The sequence below is a fragment of the Myotis daubentonii genome, chromosome 1 (genome assembly GCF_963259705.1).
Source record: "Myotis daubentonii chromosome 1, mMyoDau2.1, whole genome shotgun sequence".
Classification (NCBI taxonomy): Eukaryota; Metazoa; Chordata; class Mammalia; order Chiroptera; family Vespertilionidae; genus Myotis; species Myotis daubentonii.
In genome coordinates this window covers 127,343,793-127,370,760 of record NC_081840.1, presented here as the reverse complement: position 1 = coordinate 127,370,760, position 26,968 = coordinate 127,343,793, and the positions used below count along the sequence as shown (strand labels likewise).

Sequence of the window (26,968 nt, the reverse complement as noted above, 5' to 3'; positions counted from 1 at the left end):
GATAAATATAACTCTGGTAAACATTTATGCATCTAATGCAGGAGCACCCAAATACATAAAAAAAAAAACCTTCTGGAAGATATCAGGGGTGAGATTGACAGCAACACAATCATAGTAGGAGACTTTAATACCCAGTTAACATCACTGGATAAATCCTCCAGACCAAAAATTAGCAAAGAAACTGCAATCCTAAATGACTCACTAGATCAGATGGACTTAATCGACGTCTCTGGAAAATTCCACCCCAAAACTACAAAATATACATTATTCTCAAGTGCAAATGGGACATTTTCAAAGATAGACCACATATTGAGAATCAGGCAGAGTCTCTCCAAATCCAAGAGGATTGAAATTATATCAAGCATCTTCTCAGATCACAATGGCATAAAATTAGAAATCAACTACAGTAAAAACAATCACAAAAACTCAAACACTTGGAGGCTGAATAGCATACTATTAAACAATGAGTGGGTTACCAAAGAGATCAAAGAAGAAATAAAACATCTGGAAACAAATGACAATAAAAACAAAACAATCCGAAATCTTTGGGACACAATGAAAGCAGTACTGAGAGGGAAGTTCATAGCATTACTGGCTTATCTCAAAAAAACAAGAAAAACTGGTAATAAACCAAATAACTCTGTAACTTGAAGAATTAGAAAGAGAGCAACAAGAAAAGCCCAGGGTGAGCAGGAGGAAGGAAATAATAAAGATCAGAGCAGAAATGAATGACACAGAGAACCCCCCAAAAAACCAACCAAACAAACAAAAAACATACAAAATATCAATGAAACCAAGAGCTGGTTCTTGGAAAGGATAAACAAGATAGATGAGCCTCTAGCCAGGCTCACCGAGAAGCAAAGAGAGAGGACCCAAATAAACAAAATCAGAAACAAAAGAAGTGAAATAACAACAGACACACAGAAATATGAAAAATCATAAAAATATACTATGAGCAACTCTACTCCAACAAACTGGTCAAACTAGAAGAAATGGACATATTCCTAGAAAAATACAACTTTCCAAAATTGAGCCAGGAGGAATCAAAAAATCTGAATAGGCCGATAACTATGGAGGAAATTGAAGCAGTAATCAAACATTTTCCAACAAACAAAAGTCCTGGACCAGACGGCTTCACAGGGGAATTTTACAAAACATTCAAAGAAGAAATGAAACCTATCTTCCTAAGACTATTCCAAAAGATTCAAGAGGAAGGAGCACTTCCAAGGTCTTTCTACAAAGCCAGCAATATCCTAATCCCAAAAGCAGATAAAGACAATAGAAAGAAAGAGAATTATAGGCCAATATCCCTCATAAACATAGACGCCAAAACCCTCAACAAAATTCTAGCAAATTAAATCCAGCAACACATTAGAAATATCATACACCATAACCAAGTGGGATTTATTCTGGGGATGCAAAGATGGTACAATATACACAAATCAATAAATGTGATACACCATATAAGCAAACAGAGATAAAAACCATATAATCATATCCATTGATTCAGAAAAAGCATTTGACAAAATCCAACAGCCTTTCTTGATAAAATCCCTCAGCAAGGTGGGAATAGAAGGATCATACTTCAAAATAATAAAAGCCATATATGACAAACCCACAGCCAACATCTAATTCAATGGGCAAAAACTAAAACCATTTCTACTAAGAACAGGAACAAGACAGGGATGCCCTCTTTCACCACTCCTGTTTGACATAGTACTGGAAGTACTAGCCATTGTAATTAGACAAGAAGAAGAAATAGAAGGCATCCAAATTGGAAAAGAAAAGTAAAACTGTCCTTATTCGCAGATGACATGATATTGTACCTAGAAAACCCCAAAGACTCCATCAAAAAACTACTAGACCTAATAAATGAATTTGGCAATGTAGCAGGACACAAAATTAACACCCAGAAGTCTATGCCTTTTCTATACACCAATAATGAACTCACAGAAATAGAAATTAAAAAAGCAATCCCATTTATCATTGTAACAAAAAAATTATGACACCTAGGAATAATCAACCAAGGAGATAAAGGACCTGTACTCAGAAAATTTCAGAACATTGAAAAAAGAGATAAATGGAAGAATGAACAAATGGAAGAATATAATGTGTTCATAGATTGGTAAAATCAACATCATTAAATTGTCCATACTACCCAAAGCAATCTATAAATTCAATGCAATCCCCATTAAAATACAAATGGCATACTTCAAAGACTTATAACAAATTCTTCAAAAATTCATCTGGAATAAAAAAAGACCCCAAATAGCTGAAGTACTCTTGAGAAAGAAGAACAATGTTGGAGGGATCACAATACCAAATATCAAGCTATGCTACAAAGCCATTGTTCTCAAAACTGCCTGGTACTGGCACAAGAACAGACATATAGACCAGTGGAACAGAACAGAGAACCCAGAAATTGACACAAGCCATTATGCCAATGATGGCAAACTTATGATACGCGTGTCAGAGGTGACACGCGAACTCATTTTTTTGGTTGATTTTTCTTTGTTAAATAGAATTTAAATATATAAAATAAATATCAAAAATATAAATCTTTGTTTTACTATGGTTTCAAATATCAAAAAATTTCTATGTGTGACATGGCACCAGAGTTAAGTTAGGATTTTTCAAAATGCTGACACGCCGAGCTCAAAAGGTTTGCCATCACTGCAGTATGCGCAAATAATATTATGCAAAGGAGGCAAGGGCATACAGTGGAGTCAAAAAACTCTCTTCAATAAATGGTGTTGGGGAAACTGGAGAGACACATGCAAAAAAAATGAAACTAGACCACCAACTTACACCATACACAAAAATAAAGTCTAAATGGATAAAGGACTTAAACATATGATGGGAAACCATAAAAATCTTAGAAGAAGCCATAGGCAGAAAAATATCAGACATTAGTAGCAATATATTTAATGATACAGCTCCTAGGGAAGGAAAACTAAAGAGAAAATAAACAAATGGGACTACATAAAAATAAAAAGCTTCTGCACAGTGAAGGAAACCATAATAAAAAAGCCCACTGCATGGGAGAACATATTTTCCAATGTTATCTCTGATAAGGGTTTAATCTTCAACATTTACAGGGAACTTATACAACTTAACAAAAGGAAGATAAACAATCTAATCAAAAAATGGGCAAATGACCTAAATAGACACTTTTTGAAAGAGGACATTCAGAAAGCCAAGAGACATATGAAAACTTGCTCAAAGTTAGTAATCATCTGAGAGATAAAAATCAAAACAACAATGAGGTACCACCTCACACCTGTCAGAATGGCTATCTTCAACAAATCAACAAACAACAAGTGCTGGAGAGGATGGGAAGAAAATGGAACCCTTCATTATCACTGGTGGGAATGCAGACTGGTGCAGCCACTGTGGAAAACAGTATGGCGTTTCCTCAAAAAATTAAAAATGAAACTGCCATTTGACCCAGTAATACCACTTCCAGGAATATATCCCAAGAAAACAGAAACACCAATCAGAAAAGATATATACACCCCTAGGTTCACAGCAGCACAATTTACAAAGAGCTAAGATTTGGAAACAGCCTAAATGCCCATCAGCAGATGAGTGGATTAGAAAACTGTGGTACATCTACACAATGGAATACTATGCTGCTATAAAAAAAAGAAGGAATTCTTACCATTTGCAACAACAGCATGGATGGAACTGGAGAGCATTATGGTAAGTGAAATAAGCCAGTCAGTGAAAGAAAAATACCACATGATCTCACTCATTTATGGATAATAAAGCACATTATAAACTGATGAACAAAAATAGATACAGAGGCAGAGAAGCATCGAACAGACTGGTAAATGACAGTGGGAAGTCTGGGAGGGTTGGGGGGCAGGGTGAGTTAAGAGATCAACCGAAGGACTTGTATGTGTGCATATAAGCATAATCAATGGACACAAGACACTGGCAGGGGGATGAGGGCATGTGCCGGGGGGTAGGGGAGGCTAGAGTAAGGTCCATTTGGGGGCGGGGGAAGGAGACATATGTACTACTATTTGTAATACTTTAAACAATAAAAATAAATAAATAATAAAAATAATAAAAGAGAAATGTAGAGAAGCTGACAGCCATGCAAAACACAACAAATGCAAATATGTGTCATTCATTTAACACTGATTTATTGATAAGCTTCCATTCAGTTATATTTGATATTACAGGTTAGAAAATAATGTTGCCTTCTCTTTTTGAGACCAATTTGATAAACACATACAAACCACACACACATACATATTCCCATATGTAATATATTTTTAGTAACTATTGATATTTTAAGTTAAATTTTGATATTCTTGTTTTAAATGTTATGAAATAAATTAATATAAACATAATAAAGACAAGTACATTTGCCCATTTAGACCATAGCAATTCATTATCCAACTGTAAATAGGCTAATGATTGAAGGAAGTACATTATCAGTTTATAATGTTAAAAACATGTATTTTGCTGCAGAGAAAAGAGCTAAGGAAAAATTTGCTGATCAGAGAGCTGAAAAGTTAAATACAGAAAAAAAGAATGAAAGAAAGATGTTGAGCAATTATCGGTATCCTTTAAATGATAAAATGACTACGGGCAATTGTCTAAGTGGACAAAACAAAGTGAAGACATGAGGAATTATATAGATCACATAATTGATGCAGTAAACAAGTTTATAAACTGTTTCTGCCTTTTGAGAAACTAGCATAACCACTGTGAGAGAGTGAATAGAGGTAAAATTCAGAGTGGAAAGGTACTGCCTTGGTGATGTAAACGTGAGGCCTGTGTTTAGTCAGGAAGAATTGTGACTCAACATTCTGGTGAGACACAATGTTCTATCTGCCATGTACAAAGTTATAGTCTTATGAATCTTAATTGTTTTAACTTTCATGTATTTGTATACGAAGATTTGCTAACTGAATACACATTTGAGAAATGGAAAACTATTACTTAAATAAATCATTGGAATTCTAATATTTTCTGAAAGTTTTAGAAATGGACCAAAAGTTCAAAATCAATTAATGTAAAATTGAGTCTCTCTATGTAACAAGAGATTTATAAAACAACGAGGGACTATCGTAACATGTATTGTGTTAGGAACACAAATACAGAAAAATAGTTGAATATAAAAAATGTTGAAATTAGAGGAATTGTATCTGTTTTAAAATTGTCTGGAATAAACTTTTAAGTTTCCAGTTCTAAGAAAATAATTCCATGTGCAAGAAAGTCTAGTGATATGTCTGCTCAAGCATTTTCCCTCAAGAGATGTCCAACTGCCGGCTTAGGCCTGATCCCACAGGGCCTGGACCGGCAGTCAGACATTCCTCTCACAATCCGTGGCTGCTGGCTCCCAACCGCTTGCCTGCCTGCCTGCCTGATTGCCCCAAACCACTTCTGACTGCCAGCCTGATCACCCCCTAACCACTCCCCTGCCAGCCTAATCAATACCTAACTGCTCCCCTGCCAGCACAGTTGCCCCCAACAACCCTGCCCTGCCAGCCTGATTGCCCCCAACTGCCCCCCCTGCCGGCCCAATCACCCCCAACTGCTCTCCCCAGCCAAACATCTTGTGGCTGTGGGCACCACCATCTTTGAGGGTGTGGCAGTCAATTAGCGTATTCACCCTTTATTGGCTGTGGGCGCTGCCATCTTTGCAACAGCATGAGGGTAAGTTAGCATATTCCCTCTTTATTAGAAGGACTAGAGGCCTGATGCATGAAATTCGTGCAAGGGGCACAGCCCTTGCAGCCTCTTGCAGCCTGGGTGGGCCCTTGAGCTTAAAGACTAGTCATAGACCCTGTTAACTACATGGAAATATTAACGGGAAAATAAAGGAAGGTAAAAGCAAAAAAGGGGGACAGATGAAACTGTCTTGGAGGGACATTTGAAAGGTAAGTTTATTTACTAACATCCCTTTCCAAAGTTATCCTATTTAGTTGGCTTTCACGTCCTGCTAATCTCATGAACCTGGCACAACAGTAATTATATTTTAAGTTTAGAGGCTCATTGAGTTCAATTCATTTTCTCTGACTCTGTGTTTGACTTACTCAGTTAGTTGATTTTCCAATAGCTTTCTGCCTTTCACTTGTTTTTGGTAGAGTTGCACATATTTTTCTAATTCTCTTTTTCTGTCATCTCGAGAATCTTGCACTCTGGAGAGTTGTGATTTCAGCTCTTTATTTCTGAGTTCCAAAGAACTTCTTATTGCATCCTGATTATTTATCCTCTGCTCTGAGATTTCTTCAGATCCTCTTAGTGTCTAAAGCAAATAAAAAGGATACATTTTTAAAGTAAGTTACATATGTTTTCTTTAGTTTTTGAGTCAATGACTCAGAGATGAGCTTTAAGTGTGAAAAAAACTGAAATTTTGAAAAGTTATCAACAATGTCCACTGAATTAAATCTGAGTTATAAAGTCAATATTCTTCTATTAGTACTCATGTAATCTGATCATTCAAAGAATAATAGAATCAGTTTAAATTTTTAAAAGTAGAACATAAAAATTAATCACATTTTTTTACCTTTTCTTCCTGATACTCTTGTTTTACATCAATTGGTCTTAAAAATAAAATGATACTCTACCAGGAATCATTTGGAAAGATCAATTTTGTGATAATAAGGATAGAAACTGATATACTGGAAAGAAAAACAAATGCCACCTTCCTTCCAGAAGTCTACATAATAAATTGCTAGTAAAGGAAGTAGAGGAAACACAAATACACTGTATTTATCCAAAAGGTAATTTGCAGTGAAATGAATTACAGCACATTAAAGATCAATAAATTAACCTGTAAAAATGAATTGATTTGTTTATATTTGTCTGCTACATCCCGTCTTGTTCTTTCTTCAATATTCTTTTTATACTCTTCTGCTACACAGGATTCTACCATATTCCTTTCCATATGTGTTCTGAGGTTTAAATTTTCTTGTTCCCACTTCTTTGCTGTATTCTCTAGTTCTTCACATTCCTTTAGAAGTGCTTCCATTGCTAACTGCTGTAGAGGTGTCTTTTCTTCACCCAGACGTATACATGTTGAAGATGACGGTTGCAGTTTTGCTGTAAGCTCATCATTCTGCATGAATAAAAGAATATAGTTTGATTATGAAAGTGCGGTCGCCAGTATGGAATTTTGAAATGAATTCAATTGTAATAAAATGTTACTTGTACAGTGGTGGAGTCTTGGAATGTGGAACCTTGAATTACTCAGAATCAAGACCAAAGTTAAAACGACCAGGAGTCACAAAAATATATTTACTGTTGTCATCTTTGCCACAAAACGTCTGCACTTAATTTTATACTCCTTTTTTGTTGACTGTTTCATGTCTGTCCTCCAGAAAATATCTATATGCTGCCCTTTAGGAGAAAGTCCCTTTCCTCTTCCCCATCTTAACACTTCATAATATTTACAAAAGTTTTAGGGATATCATGTTGAGGTATTCAGGACTGAGTCAGCAAATGCCTCCCAAAGTAAGACTTTCAAAATGAGACTAAGTAATGAATCTTATAAATATGCAGTAAGTTTTCCACTGAACTACAAAAGTTTGATGCTAATTTGAATTGCATTCCAAAAAGAAATGATTCCCCGAGTTACTGAGAAATTACATTTCTCACTGTAAAAATTTAGTGAGATGAGCCCTACATTTTTTAGAATTAAAAAAAAAAAAATGGGGATGGGAACTTAATCCAATAGTCCTATCTTGAAATTCTCTGTTACTTCCCACAAACTAAGGGAACATAGTAAACAAAACAACATCATCATCAACAACAACAAACTTGCTGGAATGTCAGTGATCATGACTTGGGAAGAACTACTTTCCTTCAGATCAAATGATTATTTGGTAAGACAAGGTGAGGGATGTCGAGTTTTTGAAGTACATCTCCAGATTTCATGGCACTTGTCCATGAAATAGGTGCTGGCCTCAGTGCTACCTGGGTTCTGGTGAATAGGAGATGGTGACTGCTGTGTGACTGCTATGTCTGGGTGCCATCGGACTCTCTCCCCAGGGAAGCTCACCCTGGGAACCCAGCCACCATGTTGTGAAGAACGAAGCAGCCCAAGCCACATGGTCATCCTCACACAGGTGTCCAGCTGAGACTGCCCCAGCGAGCGTCCCAGCCAAAAGCCCGCTGCACCTGAGAAACCCGTGAATGAACAAGCCTTTTGATGTTTCCACTTCCCAGCTTCAAGTCATCCCAGCTGATGGCAAGTGGAAAAGCAATGAGCTGGCCTCACTGCTGATTTGTGAACAAGTAAGTGCTCCTTTAAGACACGAGGTTTGGAGGTGGTTACTAAGCAGCAATAAGTAACCAGCACAGATACTGACATTAAAAATAGAGTGCTGATACTAAAAAAGAAACACACACATATGGGAGCACCTTTGAACAGGAGTCAGGTGGAACCCGACATAATGTAGAGAAGCATGAGCATGAAAACCAAAAGGGCCTCCAAGAAAGGATGAGTGGAGGCCTGATGGCCCCTGAGGAGGCTGACAGCAAGGGCTTCTGGGCAAGTGAACACAATGACACTGAAAGGAAGATGACAGGGATTCTCGCTAGGAAGCAGCTGAAAGTGAAATCGATGAGAAACATAAGCTAAAAATAGACAAATAAATAAAAAAGGACTCAATTTATGGGTTTCAAGTATCTCTTTCCCGTTTATACCTTCTTCCACATGTCCAATTGTCAAATAATCCTAACATAAAGAAATGGCTTCTGGGCTAACATCAAATCCAGGGTGTTCCAGGAAAACATGGTCAGAGGATGAAGCCTACATTTATAAAACTCCTTAAAACAGTGGTTCTCAACCTTCCTAATGCCGCGACCCTTTAGTACAGTTCCTCATGTTGTGGTGACCCCCTACCATAAAATGATTTTCGTTGCTACTTCATAACTGGAATTTCGCTACTGTTATGAAACAGAATGTTAATATCTGATATGCAGGATGTATTTTCATTGTTACAATTTGAACATAATTAAAGCATAGTGATTAATCACAAAACAACATGCAATTATATATGTGTTTTACGATGGTCTTGGGTAACCCCTGTGAAAGGATCATTCCACCCCCAAAGGGGTCCTGACCCACAGGTTGAGAACCGCTGCCTTAAAACCTCAGAAGCATTTACGTGGTGCCTCAAATTCCTTTAAGGATTTTCAGAATGTAAGAATTTTAAAGACACTGTCCGACAACACCTCCAGGAAGCCCGAGGTGAAGGTCTGATCTGAAAACTATTTGTGAGGTGGCTTTTTTAATGCCATGCACCCCAGTAAAATTAACTAGACAGACACTCAAAGCTAAGAGAATGGTAGAAGGAGAAGCCCTGCCTGCTAGCTCTGCCTCTTTAAGGGAGACCAAGACAGTACACAATCCAAAGGGCCTGTGGGCTTTAGCTGTTCCACAGGGAGGAAGCAGGCTGCAAAAAGAGCTGCAAGCACAGGCCATTTCTTAGGAAAAGGACAGAGCAAGTCTCAGAGGGAACAGCCAGCGACCACAGAGAAGCACTCCAAGGTCAGGACTAAGCTTTCCTTTCCTCAGTGAGGAGACAGATGATGGAATCATTTTAAATCTCAGTGGCAAAACAACTGCAATGCCTTTTGGCACCATTTAAGTACAATATCTCCTCTAGCTTACTTCAAGCTTGCTTGTATGTTATACTACAGTGTTTCTCCATAGGAAACAAATTAGCTTTAACATTTTGAGATTTTACCCCTAGCCGATTTGGGTCAGTGGACAGAGCTTCAGCCTGCAGACTGAAGGATCCCAGGTTCAATTCAGGTCAAAGCCACATGCCTGAGTTGCAGGCTCAATCCCCAGTAGGAGGCAGGCAGGAGATAGCCCATCAATGATTCTCTCGCATCATTGATGTTTCTCTCTCTTCTCTCTCTCTCTCTCTCTCTCTCTCTCTCTCTCTCTCTCCTCCTCCCTCTCTGAAATTATATATATATAGATATATTAAGAAATAAAATAAAATTTGAGATTTCAAAGTCAGGCATTTCTGAAGAGGAAAGGAGAAAATCCAGATTTTAATCTTCTCCTCTCCAGGCAGGGACACCTACAAGCAAACTATGAATTATGAGTTAAACACAATGAAGGAAATGGCTAAGTCAGCAGATCCTGTTACTAGGATTTCATGGAAATGGAAGTGAAGTGGGAGGCACTGAGTTAGAGGCTGAAGGTTTGAATGCAGAAAAAAAAGGAATGGGTGTTATCTTTGTAAGCCTACTTTCCCATCATGTCACAGAGTCAGCAAAACATAAGCTGGCCATAAGCTTTATCAAGAAACAAGAAATCGCCGAAACCGGTTTGGCTCAGTGGATAGAGCGTCGGCCTGCGGACTGAAAGATCCCAGGTTCGATTCCGGTCAAGGGCATGTACCTTGGTTGCGGGCACATCCCCAGTGGGGGGTGTGCAGGAGGCAGCTGGTCGATGTTTCTCTCTCATCGATGTTTCTAACTCTCTATCTCTCTCCTTTCCTCTCTGTAAAAACTCAATAAAATATATTAAAAAAAAATTTACAAAAAAAAAAAAAAGAAACAAGAAATCTCCATAAAAGTACAGGTAAAAACATTCCACTACACTGACTTTTTTTCATTACATAAAGCAACTAGTAATATACAAGATGACTGGGAAAGATACTCATAATATTTGATTTGGTACTGGCATAAGGACAGACTTATTCATCAGTGAAGTAGAAGGGAGAATCCAAACCTTAACCCAATTTCTGGCCAACTGCTTTTTGACAAGGGTACCAAACAATTAAATCAGATATGAATAGTCTATTTAACAAATTGTCCAGGGACAGCTGGATATTCACATGCAAATGAATAAAATTTGACCTCTACCTCAGACCATAAATAAAAATTAACTCAAAATATAAAAGCTAAAAGTATAAAACTCTTAGAAGAAAACATAGGTGTATATATTCATGACTGGATTTGGCACCATTTAAATACAATGTCTCCTCTGCCTTACTTCAAGTTTAGATGTGAAACCAAAAGACAAAATAGATTAACTGGGCTTTATCAAAATTTATAATTATACTAGAGGTCCGGTGCACAAAAATTTGTGCACTCGGGGGAAAGGGGGGGTCCCTCTGCCTGGCCTGTGCCCTCTTGCAGTCTGGGAGCCCTCGGGAGATAACGCCCTGCTGGCTTAGCCTGCTCCCGGGTGGCAGAGGGCAGGCCCAATCCCTAGGTGCAGCCCCTGGTCTGGCTCAGAGCATGGCCGATTGGGGAGTTGGGGCACCACCCCCTGTCATGCACAGAGCAGGGCGGATCAGGAAGTTGAGATGCCACCCCCAGTCACTCTCAGGGTAGGGCTGATTGGGGGGTTGGGGCACCGCCCCTGTTACACTCAAGGCAGGGTCAATGGGGAGGTTGTGGCGCCACCCCCTGTCACACACAGAGCAGGGCCCATCAGGGGGTTGAGGAGCTCCCCCCTGTCACTCAGAGAGTAAGGCCGATAGGGGAGTTTGGGCACCGCCCCCTGTCACACACAGAGCAGGGCGGATCAGGGGGTTGTGGCGCTGCCCTCTATCACCCACAGAGCAGGGCCTGTCAGGGGGTTGGGGCACTGCCACTCTCACACTCAGGGCAGGGCCAATGGGAGGTTATGGCTCTACCCCATCACACACAGAGCAGGGTCCATGGTTGGGGTGGGGGGGGGTGGGGGCGCCGCACCCTGTCACACACAGAGCAGGGCCAATCAGGGGGTTGGGGCGCCACACCCTGTCACACACAGAGCCTAGCCGCAGGGCAATCAGAGGTTGGGGAGCTCCCCCGTATCAGGCACAGAGCAGGGCTGATCAGGAGGTTGGTGTGCCTTCCCCTGTCAGGAACAGAGCAGGGTGGATAGGGAGGTTGTGGCCCCACCCCCTGTCACACACAGAGCCGCAAGGCAATCAGGGGGTTTGGGCGCTGCCCCCTGTCACACACCATGCCACAGGGCGATCAGGGGGTTTCGGCGCTGCCCCCTGTCACACTGATCCCAGTGCCGGGAGGCCTCTTGGCTCCGCTGATCCTGGTGCTGGGAGGCATATTACCCTTTTACTATATAGAATAGAGGCCTGGTGCACAGGTGGGGGCTGGCTGGTTTTCCCTGAAGGGTTTCCTGGATCAGGGTGGGGGTCCCCACTGGGGTGTCTGGCCAGCGTGGGTGAGGGGCTGAGGGCTGTTTTCAGGCTGGCAGGTGACGGAAGCTCCCAACCACTCCTTTTTTTCTTTTTTCTTTTTTAATTCTGGGCCAGCTTTAGCTCTGAGGCTCCAGTTCTTAGGCCTCCGCTGCTGAAAGTAGGTAATCGAAACAATGTATAACTCCAGCTCTGACTCCAGCTCTGAGATCCTGGCTCCTTGAAAGCAGGTTTCTGGAGTTTTTTTTAGCTTCTATATGTTACTATGTTTCAAACTGCCCGCTGAGAGGCCTGCAGCGGCAGGCGGGGAGCGTTGGAGTCCGCCATCACTGAAGCAAGCAAGCCTCATGTTCAGTTTAAGCTGCCTGGCTGCCGGTTGCCATCTTGGCTGTCAGTTAATTTGCATATCTCGCTGATTAGCCAATGGGAAGGGTAGCGGTCGTACACCAATTACCATGTTTCTCTTTTATTAGTGTAGACTAGAGGCCCAGTGCACGAAATATGTGCACATTAAAAGGGAATTAATTAGAGGAAATATTTAATATTGCTATTTGCCCTTTCTCTATAATGGAAGTGTCAGAGGTGAAAGAAAATCAGTAAAATGTATATGCAAGTCTTCCTCCTGTCAGAGTCTGTGGTGTGCCATAGGAACCAGAGTCAAGTCTCTGCCCACACACATGCACCTCAAAAGCACATAAGACTCAGACCCGGCCAGCCCTACCCACATTGGGCTAGATCCAGACCCAGCCAGACCTACCCCCATTGGGCTAGATCCAGACCCAGCCAGACCTACCCCCATTGGGCTAGATCCAGACCCAGCCAGACCTACCCCCATTGGGCTAGATCCAGACCCTGCCAGCCCTACCCACATTGGGCTAGATCCAGACCCAGCCAGACCTACCCCCATCAAGCCCCGATGGGTGGAGGGCACGGCCTCAGGTCGCCTGGCCCAGTGCTGGGGTGGGGGGCGGGGCCTGAGATTCCCTGGCCTGGGTCAGGGGGTGCACCTTGAGGTCTTCTGGCCTGGGCCAGGAGGTGTGGCCTGAGGTCCCCTGCTCTGGCCTAGCACCATGAAGCCTCAGGTCCCTGCTGATTTCTCCTTAAGTCTCGTTAAGGGAACTCAGGAACTTGGCCACCCCTGTGGGCGCAGCCATCTTGACCGTTACAGCATGACAGTCAATTTGCACATTCCCTCTTTATTAGATAAGATTCCCAAGAGAATGTCAACATATGTTCACATAAAAAGTTGGACATGATTCATAGCAGTATTAGTAACAATACCCCAAAGTGAAAGTAACCCAAAGGTTCATCAAATGATGAATAGATTTTTAAAAATGTAGTCACTTCATGCAATGAAACGTTATTCAGCAATAAACAGGAATGAAGTACTGGTGATACATGCTACAAAAGAGATGTACCTTGAAAACATTACGCTAAGTAAAAAAGGCAGTCACAAAGGAGCACCTACTGTGTGATTCCACTGATATGTAATGTGCAGAACAGACAAATCAAGAGAGACGGAGAGGACAGTAGTGTTCCTGAGGGCCAGGAAGAGGGGGGAAGTGGAAGCTGGCACAGGGTGGTTGGTGAAGGGCACAGGGCTACTTCTTAGGGGGATGAAAATGTCTCCAAACTGACTGTGATGATGACTGTGTAACTCTTTGAATACAGAAAAAGGCACTGAACTGCACACTTTAAATGAGTGAACTGCATGGTATATTCATTATGTCTCAATAAAGTTGCCACCAAAATTTTTTGGACTTGGTGCTGGTGCCAAGGTTCAAGACATAGAGAGTTAACAGTAGGCCCTTTTTATAGAAAAGTGATAAAGAAAAAAGCTCTCTTTTTCACTGATACCAAGTCTATAAAATTAACAGAAAAATCTATATTTTACCACCAAAGCATTGAATGTTATCTATTTCCCCAAATTAGGTGAATTTTGGGTCCCAAAACTGATTTAAAATTACCTTCTGTTTTGGCTTTTTAGACTGAATTTCCATGTCAGCTGGACTTGGTTTTGAATCTCCAGGAAAACTAAGCTCTTCATTATCACATTCATGTAATTTCTTTTTTGCAACTTTTAGGAGTTCTTTAAGTCTGAAGAAATGTACAAAACAAATATGTCAAATTCTTTAAGATTAAATATTTAGTTATTTTTTAAAATATATTTCCTTATTGATTTCAGAGAGGAATGGAGAGGGAGAGAGAGACAGAAACATCAATGATGAGAGAGAATCATTGATCAGGTGCTTCCTGCACACCCCCTACTGGGGATCAAGCCCACAACCCAGACATGTGCCCTTGGCCGGAATCGAACCTGGGACCCTTCAGTCCACAGGCCGATGCTCTAACCACTGAGCAGCCTCATTATAATTTTAGGAATCATAAAAGAGTAAGTACAATATAGTGGCCCTCAAAACAGTTTCAGATTGTGCTGTGTGTTTCTGCGGTAATTTTAAAAATAGGATAATTTAATTATGAAAATTACAGAGGTGAAATAGAATTATATTTCAGTTTTAATAAAGTAAAATGACAGTTAAACCTTAATTCATGGCAGAAATGATCTGAAATATTAAAATCTTGCCTGGTCTTCTCTTTTTCTAAGTCATTCTTTGTATTCGCTGCTTGCTGCCACCTCTGTTGCAGAAAGATGTTTGACTCAATATATTTTTTTAAGTCTTCCTTTAAGTGCTGAGACTTTGAAAAAAAATTAAAGAAAATCATTAAAAATCGAGAGACACACTTTTCTTTCTTAAAAATACGATTTCGCATGAGTTCATGAATAACATGTGTAAACAAGTTTATAAAATCTAGTTTATAAACTTGGTGCCAATATGGACAGATTTAAAAAGTAATTACTTCTTACAGCAGCTTAAGTTTATTTTACCTTTTTACCACTTTCTTTCTGAAACTTAAATTGCCAAAGTTTGTTAAAACAGAGATATTTATATATAAAATACTAAATACTAAGTGCTAAAAAATATTTAAGAGAGTGGCTATATTGACCTTTTAGTTTCTAAGATGCCTTGGAAACATTTTCACCAATAGTTCCAGATATTCCAGTTCTATTAAACCACATCTAACTAAGGTAATCTTTGAAAACTTCCCATGCAGTCACCATTACCTTATGATGGTAACCTGAATTTAGGATGAGATAAAGACTCTCATTCTTTGTAAGCTTTCTTCCATAGGTTTCATTGTCTCCTTTTCTATTATACACTTTTATCTTTAAATAAAATCTCTTCTCTATATTATATAAAAACATAACTTTCACTTGACTTTTGTAGCTTTTTGTGTCATCCCGTTGTCCCCGTCCATGAAAATCTAACATTTTTTAAATGCAAGGTCTCATCCACACATTCATATTTTCAACACTCATTCTTTTCTTTTACATAAGAATCTGACTTTCAATTCTATAATTGCACTAACTTTTTTTGAGCGTCATCTTCTTTTAGTCCCTTAATGCTTTCTTTTTCAGCAGCAACTGATAACAATGACCACATACACACTCTCCCTCTGGCCCTCCAACAGCAGTTCATTTCTAAACAGTAACCATGATGTATAGTCTTCCACTCTGTCTATAAGTTTTTTATTTATTTATTTTTGCTTGGGGAAGGAAGTGGTAGCATGTTTATTTTTCTTCACCCAGTTGAATTCCATGGACTAGAACCATATTGAGGTTGAAGGGAAATGTAACAAGTTTAAGAAACTCAATGCCTGGTTTTATAACTTGATGACCTTTGTTTTGAATACTTAAGCTAAAAATAAGGGCTAGAGATTATGTACTTAGCTTAAGAAAATAAGTATATAATCAATACAACAGAAATTATGAGGAATTTCAAAAAGACAGAAAGTTAGCAGCCTCAAACTAACAATCCCTAAAAGACAGAAAGCTGATAGGATCAAATCCTGGACATACACAGAAGAGGAATACTCTGAAGAATAAATTAGGGGAGCCCCAGTCCAGCAACAGATAGAGACAGTGTTCACCTAAGACAATAGGATGTTTTCTTCACCTTTTAGTATAGAAAATTTCTAACAAACAAAAGATAGAATATTATATTGGCCCTCTATAGGTTCATCGCCCAAGTTCACAATTTTTTTTAATTTTTAATTTCTTTTCTACCTCACTTCTTTTTTTATTTTCTTTCCATCATGATGTATCCCCTCTATGACCTCTTCCATCTCCACCCAACCCCCAAACACACCTAGAAATCACCACACTGTTGTTCGTGTCCATGAGTCCTCTCTAATTTTTCTCTTTTTTGCTCCATCCCTATACCACCTCCCACCACCACCATGAGCAGCAGACAAGTACTGTATGACTTCACTCATATGTGGAATTTAATGAACAAACTGAACTACCAAGCAAAATAGAAATAGACTTCTAGAAATCAATCTATTCCTTTCTTAAAATTCTCTCTGAGGTCCTTCAATCTCAACACTTCAAACCAGATTCCCTAATTAACATTTCTAGCCTTGACCCCTTTATTGAGGTCATCTGTATTTTTCCTTTTCCCTTCTTGCTCCTCATAAACAATATCCTCAACCACACACTCATAGACCGTGAGTGACCTGGATCGCCCTTGTAGATTGCTAAGCTTGTACGTTTTATGTGGATTCTTATTGGCGTTACTTTGAGTGTACTACTGTTGTGTTCTGAGTTTGGGGGCACCTTCACCCTTAGGATGTTGACCAGCATTCTCTGACATGTTTTTCTCTTATAATGCAAATGTTATTTTTGCAAGTGGCAGATTTTCAATTATTTGCTTTTAAAAATAATAATAAATTCTTATTTCATAGAGACCTGACGAATAAAAGTCTTCTGAAGTTCTTTTCACATGTTATCTCAACTATATTGTTTGAAGGCTTGGGAAAGCTAGAGCTATCTTCTTCTTGCCAGTGCAGACTCTTTACCTCAACATTGTGTTGATGAAATATCTGGGTTTGAATTCCAAGACGGCCAGTGATATAAAGTATTTAGTTGTATCTTAACAATAGTTAAGCTCAAATGTGTTCAATTTATACACAGATAGGTACACTTATATCAAATAATATCCCCCACATAGAAATTAACACATAGAAAGACAAGATTATCTCTTGGGAAGAAAATTAAGACAATGGGAAATTCAGGGCTAAAGCATTCCGCACAAATGAGATGACAAGTGCAGAAATGAATGAGGTCAGTGAGAGTTGAAACAGAGAATGCTCTTAGAGGGGAGATTGGGAGCCAGGTCTGAATAGATATAGGATGAGGCAGGAGGGAAAGAAACTGAAAAGATAGAATGGACAGCATGAGTAAAGGCTGAGAGATGCTGAAATCAGCCCAGTTATCTCAGAGGATAAAAATCCCATGACAACGGCCTGACTGGTTTGGCTCAGCAGATAGAGCATCGGCCTGCGGACTGAAGGGTCCCAGGTTCGATTCCAGTCAAAGGCATGTACCTGGGTTGCGGGCACATCCCCAATAGGGGGCGTGCAAGAGGCAGCTGAATCGATGTTTCTCTCTCATCGATGTTTCTAACTCTGTATCCCTCTCCCTCTCCCTACCTCTCTGTAAAAAATCAATAAAATATATTTAAAAAATAAATCCCATGACAAGAGAAAAACCTATGTTCACACAATGACTTGTACAATAGTACTCATAGTGGAATTACTAACAGCCAAAAAGTGAAAACAATACAAATTTCCATCAATTGATAAATGGATAAGTGGAAGAGCCACATGATGAAGTATTGTTCGGCAATAAAAAGAAAGAAATAAAATATTGTTATGTGCCATAATGTGGACACACTTTTAAAATATGACATTAAGGGAAAGAAGCCAGTCCAAAGGACTATAGCTTCTGTGATTGCATATATATGAAATATCCAGAATAAGCTAATCAATAGAGACAGAAATGAGACTGGTTTTTGTGAGGAACTGGTAGTTACTGCTAAGTGGTGTGGAGTTTGTTTCTGGAGTGATAAAAATATTATATAATTGACTGAGGTGATAGATGCACAACTCTCTGAATATGTTTAAAATATTGAGTCATATAATTTAAATAGGCAAATTATACAATGTGTGAATTATATCAATATTTTAAAAATATCCATTAGTGGATCTAGATTTAATTTTTTTAGTTGTCATTTGTGGATGTACATATTACAATGATCTGAACATTTTCATGCTTTCATAATATTTCCAAGTGAGAGAAAATGAAAGATATGCCTACTTCAACTGGTATGTAGAATGACCTTCCCGTACAAAACCATTCATCTCTTGCTCTCTGGAAAGTAACTTGTAGGTCTCCTTTTGATGTCTGACAACGCTCATGATCCTGTTCAGCGGTAGCCAGTCCAGACCGGGACGATTCAACTTCTGCTTCCAGTCTTCCTCTCTTTTGTTGTTCATCCTCCAGTTTACTGTTTAGCACAGTATTCTCAGCTCTCCGAACCTCGAGCTGCTCATTGTGTTGAAATACTGTTTCTCTTATTGTCTTTTCAAGATGGTCAGTCTTTTCTTGGATAATTGCAATTTCCTCAAAACAGTTTTTTCCCATTTCCTGGACCTGATTTTTTGCTGTGTCTATTTCCAGTCTTAGCTTGGCATTTTCATCCCACAACATGCAATTTTCATGCAATAGACTTTCTTCTTTGTTAGAACTCTCCGAAACCTAAATAACACAAAGGAGACTTTTAGCTACAACATTGAAAAACATGCCATGATAGCTTCTGAAATTAAAGAATAACTATGTTTACAATTTTAAAAATTGCAATAAGTAGGTATCCCTCTGGAAAAAATAGAGTTGGATCCAATTCTTTAACTTTTTCCAAGCACAACATCTCTAAATTTCAAAAATTTAATATACAATTATGAATTTTTAAAATGAAAAATATCACAGGAGAATTATAAGAGTCTCAAAATTATAAAGGGTTTTTCTGAATCATCACAAATCCAGAATGCATTAATTGATTACTAACTCCTTCTACACTTAAAAATTGAGATTATAGTCTGAACACACAGCTGCTCCACAGTAAGAGTATTAACCCTACATATATTAGGATAAACTAAATTTCCTAAAATTTTCCCCCAATATTATCCCATAGATATTCTATTTTTCTAATACATTCCTAGACAGTTATAAAGACTACCTCCATGAACAACTGATAACCAAGCATTTTCCTAAGCACTTCTACATCCATCAATGACCTCATGAAGTTATCACAATCTGGAATGGAGGGGTTAAAAAGATAAACAAGTTCAGGGTTTCCCCCAGGTTTTCACACTCCACAATTCGTGCTCTCGCACCAATTCATAGTTCTTCTCCAGTGTGGATATAAAAACACAAAAGAAGCCTATGTTTCAAAAAGCAAATGATGAATAAGGTAAAATTTACAGTCTTCTTAGAAAATCATGAGTTTTTTGTTGCTGCAATAACTTTCATTTCTTGTTCATGATGTTAAAAGTAATATTAAATGTGAAATGTGTGTGTGTGGGCGGGGGGGGGGATACACTGAACTATTTTACTAGGAATAAGATACTTATCAACAAGTTGTTACTAAGTATATACAGCATGCCATTCTCTTCAGAAGACCCTTGTATTAAAATGGGATACCACTTAGAACAAATTGTTACTTTTCTCAAAAGTAGAAGAATGACATCTAAAATATCATCTTTGAACTGGTTATACCCTCCTTCAGTGGAAATGAAAACTAACCTCTCTATTGATATATCAAGGAAATAAAATCACTGCCCAAATTTGGAACATCTGTTGTTAGTAACGATATCTTTGAGATCATGGACAACACATTGATTCCTACGGAAAATATTAAAAACCTCCCCTTAGGATGAGGCCATTGTGAAGTCACTGCTTGACTGTTGGAGACAAATGGATTTGAATTAACAATATCATTTTATCTAATGGACCCAAAATGTCACCCCTGTCACACACACACACACACACACACACACACACACACACTTTCTAAATCCTCTATAGTTTCCATATGTACAGTATTGTTTTTTTAAAATATATACACACCCACGCATACTCACACACATTTGAAAATGACTAAATAAACTATCTCAGAATTCATTTTCTTATGAGCTATTTCTATCTCCTTTGGTTTCCAAAGGTGTTTGGTCAGAATTCCATCTTGTAATATTCTGGCATTCTGTTCTCAAGAAAGTTGGCTCTGAGTGTAATCTCACTCTTCTACAACCCAGGGACACATTTCATTGAGTTTTTGGTCTCATACCATTAAAATATAACCAAAGCTTAAGAGCAATACCTTAAACAAACTGTGAAAGGAAGTAGCCTGTTTTAGCACAGTGATTTTTCCTCTCCATGAAAAAAATCAAATTTTAAGTGATTGCCACATTTGTCTTAGAGCAAAAGTACAGTATCCTGAAATAAAATTTCTTTATGAACATTTGAATAGTTCCATCACAGTCTCAAGGCAATTTAGCCTGTATGTTAACATTTTTTTAAAGCCAAAATTAACATTTATGTTAATGAATAAGCTCAATTTATTTTCCATTTCTTCATTCAGAAAACATACACAGAGCATCTGTTACATGCCATGACTAGTAACAAATTAATAATTTTAGTCATAAATTTCAAAGTTCAGATTTTTTAAAAAATATATATTTTATTGATTTTTTTTTTTTTACAGGGAGGAAGGGAGAGAGATAGAGAGTTAGAAACATCGACGAGAGAGAAACATTGATCAGCTGCCTCCTGCACATCTCCTACTGGGGATGTGCCCGCAACCCAGGTACATGCCCTTGACCGGAATCGAACCTGGGACCTTTCAGTCCGCAGGCCGAAGCTCTATCCCCTGAGCCAAACCGGTTTCGGCCAAAGTTCAGATTTTGAATGAGATGACATTTTTTGATTTGCTTTTAAACATAATAATATACATTAAAATTAAAGGGATAAAATATTCTGTCATGAGGATTAACAAACAAAAAAGAAAAAGAAAGAAAGAGGACCCGAACTGAACCAGCATAAATCCAGGGAGTGAGAGCTCCCAGCAGTTTTCAGTACCAGCTCAGTGCCCTCTGGGGCCTGGAGATACCGATTGGGCTCTGTTTTTCCAAAGCCATAACCAGAACTAAGGAACATCCTGGGAATAAAGCCATACAAGGTGCTAAGCAAATCAGACTGTTGACGGTTACAAATTAACTTCCCAGGGCCTAAGAGTTTTTGTGGAAGAAATACCTCAAGGAGAATTTATCAGAGACAGTTTCTTACATTTGAGCTTATACTAAGAATTAGAAACCCACCCCCTTTTCAAAGATAACGTGTTCTATGAAAGATGGTGGTATTTTCTGTAGCTTTCAAAATTTCCTTCTGTAGGAAAATCTTTTTACAGGACAGTCTAGATTGCCTCTGTAATAGCAGATTCTTAGGAGTGAAGTCACTACAGGGTTATACTTTGTTCCCACACATATGTACTGAGCACCTTTTGCGTAGTAAACACTGGGAATATGGTAGCAGTGAACCATGAGGGCCAGAGCCTGCTCAGTCAGACCTTGTGGTTACATTTTCAGGAATTTTGCAGCAATTATTAAAAATGAATTCTATAAACTTATAATTTAAAAAATTATATTAGAAATAAATACTCAGAAAAAAGAAAAGAAAAACACCTCTTAGGTCCAATGCTCATTTGCGGGATACAATGTCTGCTTTTAAGCTGATAGAGCAAACACATATATAATCTATACATTTTTAATATTCAACTAGATTCAACATTTAGCCATCATCAAATGTAACTTTGAATTTTCTGTTAGGAAACTTGAAAAATACTTATCTGTCTGGATACTTACATGTCTTTCTACATGATCATTTTCATACTGATGTATTCTTTCTTTAAAATGCTGCCATTCGTTGATTAACTCATTAATTCTTTCATTCAGCATATGAATTTGCTTTACACATTCAGCATTAAATATGCTTATTTTATCCTGAATCTGATGTTGGATGTTAATTGCTGTCTTTTCTTCTCTGTCAGCTTTGTTGTGAGCCTGATCCAGCTGCTGTCGAAGCAACATCATTTCACTCCGTAGGTGAGATAGCTTCTCCTGTAAGGATTCCGGCTTTCCAATGTCTTTATCCACTTTACCTTGTTCCTTTTGACACATGTGTTCAGTTTCCTCCTTTTGACATTGCTTTTGAATGAGGCCTCTTTCTAAAACCAGTGTCCTTTCTTTGAGAGCATCTCTTGTGTGATGAAGCTCAAATTCTAAGTTATTGCTTTTACTTTCCCGTTTTGAAAGTTGTTGAGAAAGAACCTCATTCTTATGTTTTAGGTTAGACATATCAGAATTCATTTTGTCACATAAACAAAACCATTCATAGCTTGCTCTCTGGAAAGTAAGTTGTAGGTCTCCTTTTGATGTCTGACAATGCTCATGATCCTGTTCAGCGGTAGCCAGTCTAGACCGGTATGACTCAACTTCTGCTTCCAGTCTTCTTCTGTTTTGTTGTTCATCCTCCAGTTTACTGTTTAGCACAGTATTCTCAACTCTCAGAACTTCAAGCTCCACATTGTGTTGAAATACTGTTTTCCTTATTGCCTTTTCAAGACGGTCAGTCTTCTCTTGGACAATTGCAATTTCCTCAAGACAGTTTTTTCCCATTTCCTGGACCTGATTTTTTACTGTGTTCATTTCCCGTCTTAGCTTGGCAATTGCATCCCACAACATGCGATTTTCATGCAATCCACTTTTTTCTTCGTCAGAACTCTCAGAAACCTAAGTTACACAAAGAAGACTTTTAGCTAAAACATTGAAATGACATGTCCCAGTAGCTTCTGAAACTAAAGAATAACCTATTATTATAATAAAAAATTGCAATAAGTGGATATCCCATTGGGAAAAAATACAGTTGGATCCAAACCTCTAACTTTATACAAGCATAAATTCTCCAAAGTTCAAAAATGTAATATAATATAAAATTTTTTTAAGTGAAAAAGATCACAAGAGAATTTTAAGAGTCTCAGAATTAGGAAGGTTTTTCTAAATAATCACAAGCCCAGAATACATTTAAGTAAAAGGTTAATAACTCTAACTACACTTATAAATTGAGATTATAGTCTGAACATATAGCTACCCCACAGTAAGAGTATTAACCATGCTTATAATAGGATAAACTAAATTTCCTAAAATTATTATCCCCCAATATTAACCCATAGATATTCTACTTTTCTAATACTTTCAGAGTTAGTTACAAAAACTACCTCTACTATTAACTGGTAACCGAACATTTTCCTAAGCACTTCTACATCCGTCAATGACCTCATTCTGTTATCACAATCTGGAATGGAGGGGTTAAAAACATAAGCAAGTTCAGGATTTTCCCCAGGTTTTCCGACTCCACAATTCGTGCTCTTGCACCAATCCATAGTTCTTCTTCAGTGTGGATATAGAAACACAAAAGAAGTCTATGTTTCAAAAAATTAATGGTGAATAAAATAAAAGCTACAGAGCTCTTCTTAGAAAATCATGAGATTTTTTGTTGCTTCAGTAATACAATAACTTTTATTTCTTGTTCATGATGTTTCAAGTAGTAATAATTGTAAAATGAGGGGAATTACACTGAACTACTTTACTAGGAATAAAATACCTACCAATAAATTATCAAGGAGTATATATTATGGCCTGTCATTCTCTTCACAAGCCCCTTGTATTAAAATGAGATACTACTAGGAACAAAGTGTTTCTTTTCTCACAAGTAAATGAATGACATATAAAATATCATCTCTGAATCGGTTATACCCTCTTCCACTCCATCAGTGGAAGTGAAAACTAACCTCTCAATTGATATATCAAGGAAATAAAATCACTGCCCAAATTTGGAACACCTGTTGTTAGTAACAATACCTTGGAGATCATGGACAATGGAAAATATTAAAAGCCTCCCCTTTGAATGAGGCCACTGTGAATGTCACTACTTGGCTGTGAGAGACAAATGGATTTGAATTGACAATATCATCCTATATAATAAAGAAATAATATGCAAAGTGACCCTCATGTCATAACACCATCACAAGATGGTTTCCCTGCCCAGCCCCTGCCCTGGCCCCACACCAGATCAGCCTCTCCCACCGCAATTGAGGATGGGATGGCTAGCCAAACCCCCCTACCCCTCACACAGGCCAGCCATGCCCCCATGCTTTCCTGGGGCTGGGGTTACCCCAGGCAGGCTGCAGGCAGGTGTTGGTCAGAGGCAAAGGTCCTGGCTGTCCCTGGCCTAGAGAGCCCAGAAAACCTCAGCAGTGACCAAAGACCCAGACCCAGTGGAAAGGTCCCTGCTGGCACCTATGGCTCAAAGTGCCAGGAGGAGGCAGAGTGTCTTGAACCTGCAACCCTGACATCTGCACACAAAGCCTTGGGGCACACCTTGGGGTGCAGAGCTGGGAGGGGCCTCGGGTCTTCGGGAGTAGCCCGCCTGCTGAGGTGGCTGTGACCTACGCGCTCAGGCTTGGTCAAAGCCCCTGGTCAGCTCTGCCGCTTGCCTTCCAGGAGTGGCTAGCCCTGAGTGGCTGGCATTGTCCTCAGAGAAGCAGCTGTCCATGGGCTCAGTTAAATAAGAGAAATCAAAGAGCTGAGAATAAATATCCTCCCAGCCCCTGTATGGCCCCAGGTGAGGAGGGCTGGGGAGGCGGGTAATAGAAAATGGCTGCTGCTTTGCATTTTATAATGAAAAGACTCCTTCTATGTAGAGAGGAGAGCTGATTCATTTCCAGCAACACCTGGCGTGTTCTCTGCTCCAGCCCTGAAGCCTGACAGCACCTAGCAAAGGTGCGTCTGCACCATGTTGGCCTGGCTCCTGGAATGTTGGGAGCAAGTTTGAGCTGCATTGACTGAAAACAAAAAGTAAAGATTGAAAAACACCTCTTTGTACTCAAATGACACTATAAAATGCAGATTACAGCATCTGATTTTGTCTTCTGTGTTGTTGTTTTTTTGAGGCAGAGCACAAATAGGTTCATGGGAAAAGCAGAAAAACACAAAAGGAAACGGAGAGGATTCTGCCGTCCACAGTACTGAACATTTTATTTATTTTTTGTTATTTTTCTTTCTGTTCTTCAAATCAGAAACCGCTTTATAGCACTTTATAGTGATGGGTAATGAGCTAATGCTTCCTCTATTAAGAGCAAGCAGCAGTGCCTTTCATATGAGTCACATACATTTAATCCACTCAAATGGAGCCTTCTGAGTGGAGAGAACGGTATGTCTCATTATATAAAGAACTTGGCATTATGATGTTGTCTGGCTGAAGATCTTATTTATTTTGCAATTTAGAGAATGTGGACAAATCAGGCATTGAAAATGAATGTGCATGCTTAAATGCATGACTTTATCTTCATCCGCAACAACCAAACAACCGGTCACCAGGAGGTGCATTGATGCATGGCACGGTGGGTCTTGGTGAGGCTGCGTGGCCCAGGTCAGGGCCGGGGGACCTGAGCCTGCACAGCGCGCCCCGGCGCCGGGGCTGGGGGACCTGAGGCCGTGCTCCCCATCCTGGTGCTGGGATGTGAGGCTGCATCACCCACCTGGCGGGGCTTGACAGGGGTGGGGCCAGCTGGGTCTTGGTGTTGCCCAATGGGGGTGGGGCCAGCCAGATACTTCTCTTATAGAGAAAGGGAAAATAGCAATATTAAAATAGTTCCTTTAATTAATTCCCTTTTAATGTGTTTGAATTTTGTGCACAGGGCCACTTATTTTATCCACTGGACCCAAAATGTCACCCCTATCACACACACACACACACACACACACACACCACACCACACTTTTTAAATCCTCTATAGTTTCCATATGTAAAGTATTGGTTTCTTAAATATGTACACACCCACACATACTCACACACACTTGAAGATGTCTAAATAAACTACCTCAGAATTCATTTTTTCATAAGTTATTTCTATCTCCTTTGGTTTGCAAAGGTGTTTGTTTAGATTTCCATCTTGTAATATTCTGGTGTTCTGCTCTTGAGAAAGTTGGCTCTGAGTGTAATTTTGCTCTTCTACATTTTTGCTCTTTTATATTTTTGATATTTATTTTATATATTTAAATGCCATTTAACAAAAAAAATCAACCAAAAAAATGAGTTCGCATGTCACCTCTGACACGCGTGTCATAGGCTTGCCTACACTGACCTAGGGACACATTTCATTGAGTTTTTGGTCTCATACCATTAAAAAAGTTCAAAGCTTAAGAGCAGTACCTTAAAAAACTGTGAAAAGGAAGTAGCCTGTTAAAGCACAAGGATCTTTCCTCTCCATGAAAAAGTCAAATTTTAAGTGATAGCTATATTTGCCATAGAGCAAAAATACAATATTCTGAAATAAAATTTCTTTATGAACATTTGACTAGTTCCATCACAATCTCAAGGCAACTTAAACTCTATGTCAAAAATTTTTTAAAAGCCAAAATTAACATTTATATTAATGGTTAAGCTCAATTTACTTTCCATTTCTTCATTTAGAAAACATATACACAGTATCTGTTAGATGCCAAGGATAGTAATAAATTAATAATTTTAGTCATAAATGTCATAATTCACATTTTGAATGACATAATTTTTTTTGGTTTTTAAACATAATAATATACATTAAAATCAAAGAGATATATTGATAAAATTCTGTAAGAAATAAGAAATTTTTACCAAAGATAAATTTACCTTATTCTCTCTTACAATCTTTGATACAATGTCTCGTGTTCTAATGGTGGTTTGAAGACATGGGTTCATTTCAACTTCTTTAATAGAGTGCTCCTCTTTTTTTCTTAACTGCACCCTATTTTTTTCATATAACAGATCCACTTTTTGTTTCTTC

The 26,968-nt window shown here is 38.8% G+C and overlaps 1 protein-coding gene across 1 annotated transcript in view; it reads right to left on the bottom strand.

Annotated features, from left to right (window-relative positions):
- Window positions 1-6,049: 6,049 nt before the first annotated feature.
- The window catches only part of LOC132234160 (ankyrin repeat domain-containing protein 26-like), a 34,937-nt gene continuing 14,018 nt past the window's right edge, over window positions 6,050-26,968 (bottom strand). The window contains exons 2-5 of the mRNA XM_059695236.1: window positions 18,352-18,792; window positions 14,102-14,231; window positions 6,794-7,078; window positions 6,050-6,265 (exon numbers count right to left, since the gene is read on the bottom strand). Coding sequence (XP_059551219.1) covers window positions 6,050-6,265; window positions 6,794-7,078; window positions 14,102-14,231; window positions 18,352-18,530 — 810 coding nt within the window. The 5' untranslated portion in view covers window positions 18,531-18,792. The remainder of the gene's footprint in view (window positions 6,266-6,793; window positions 7,079-14,101; window positions 14,232-18,351; window positions 18,793-26,968) is intronic.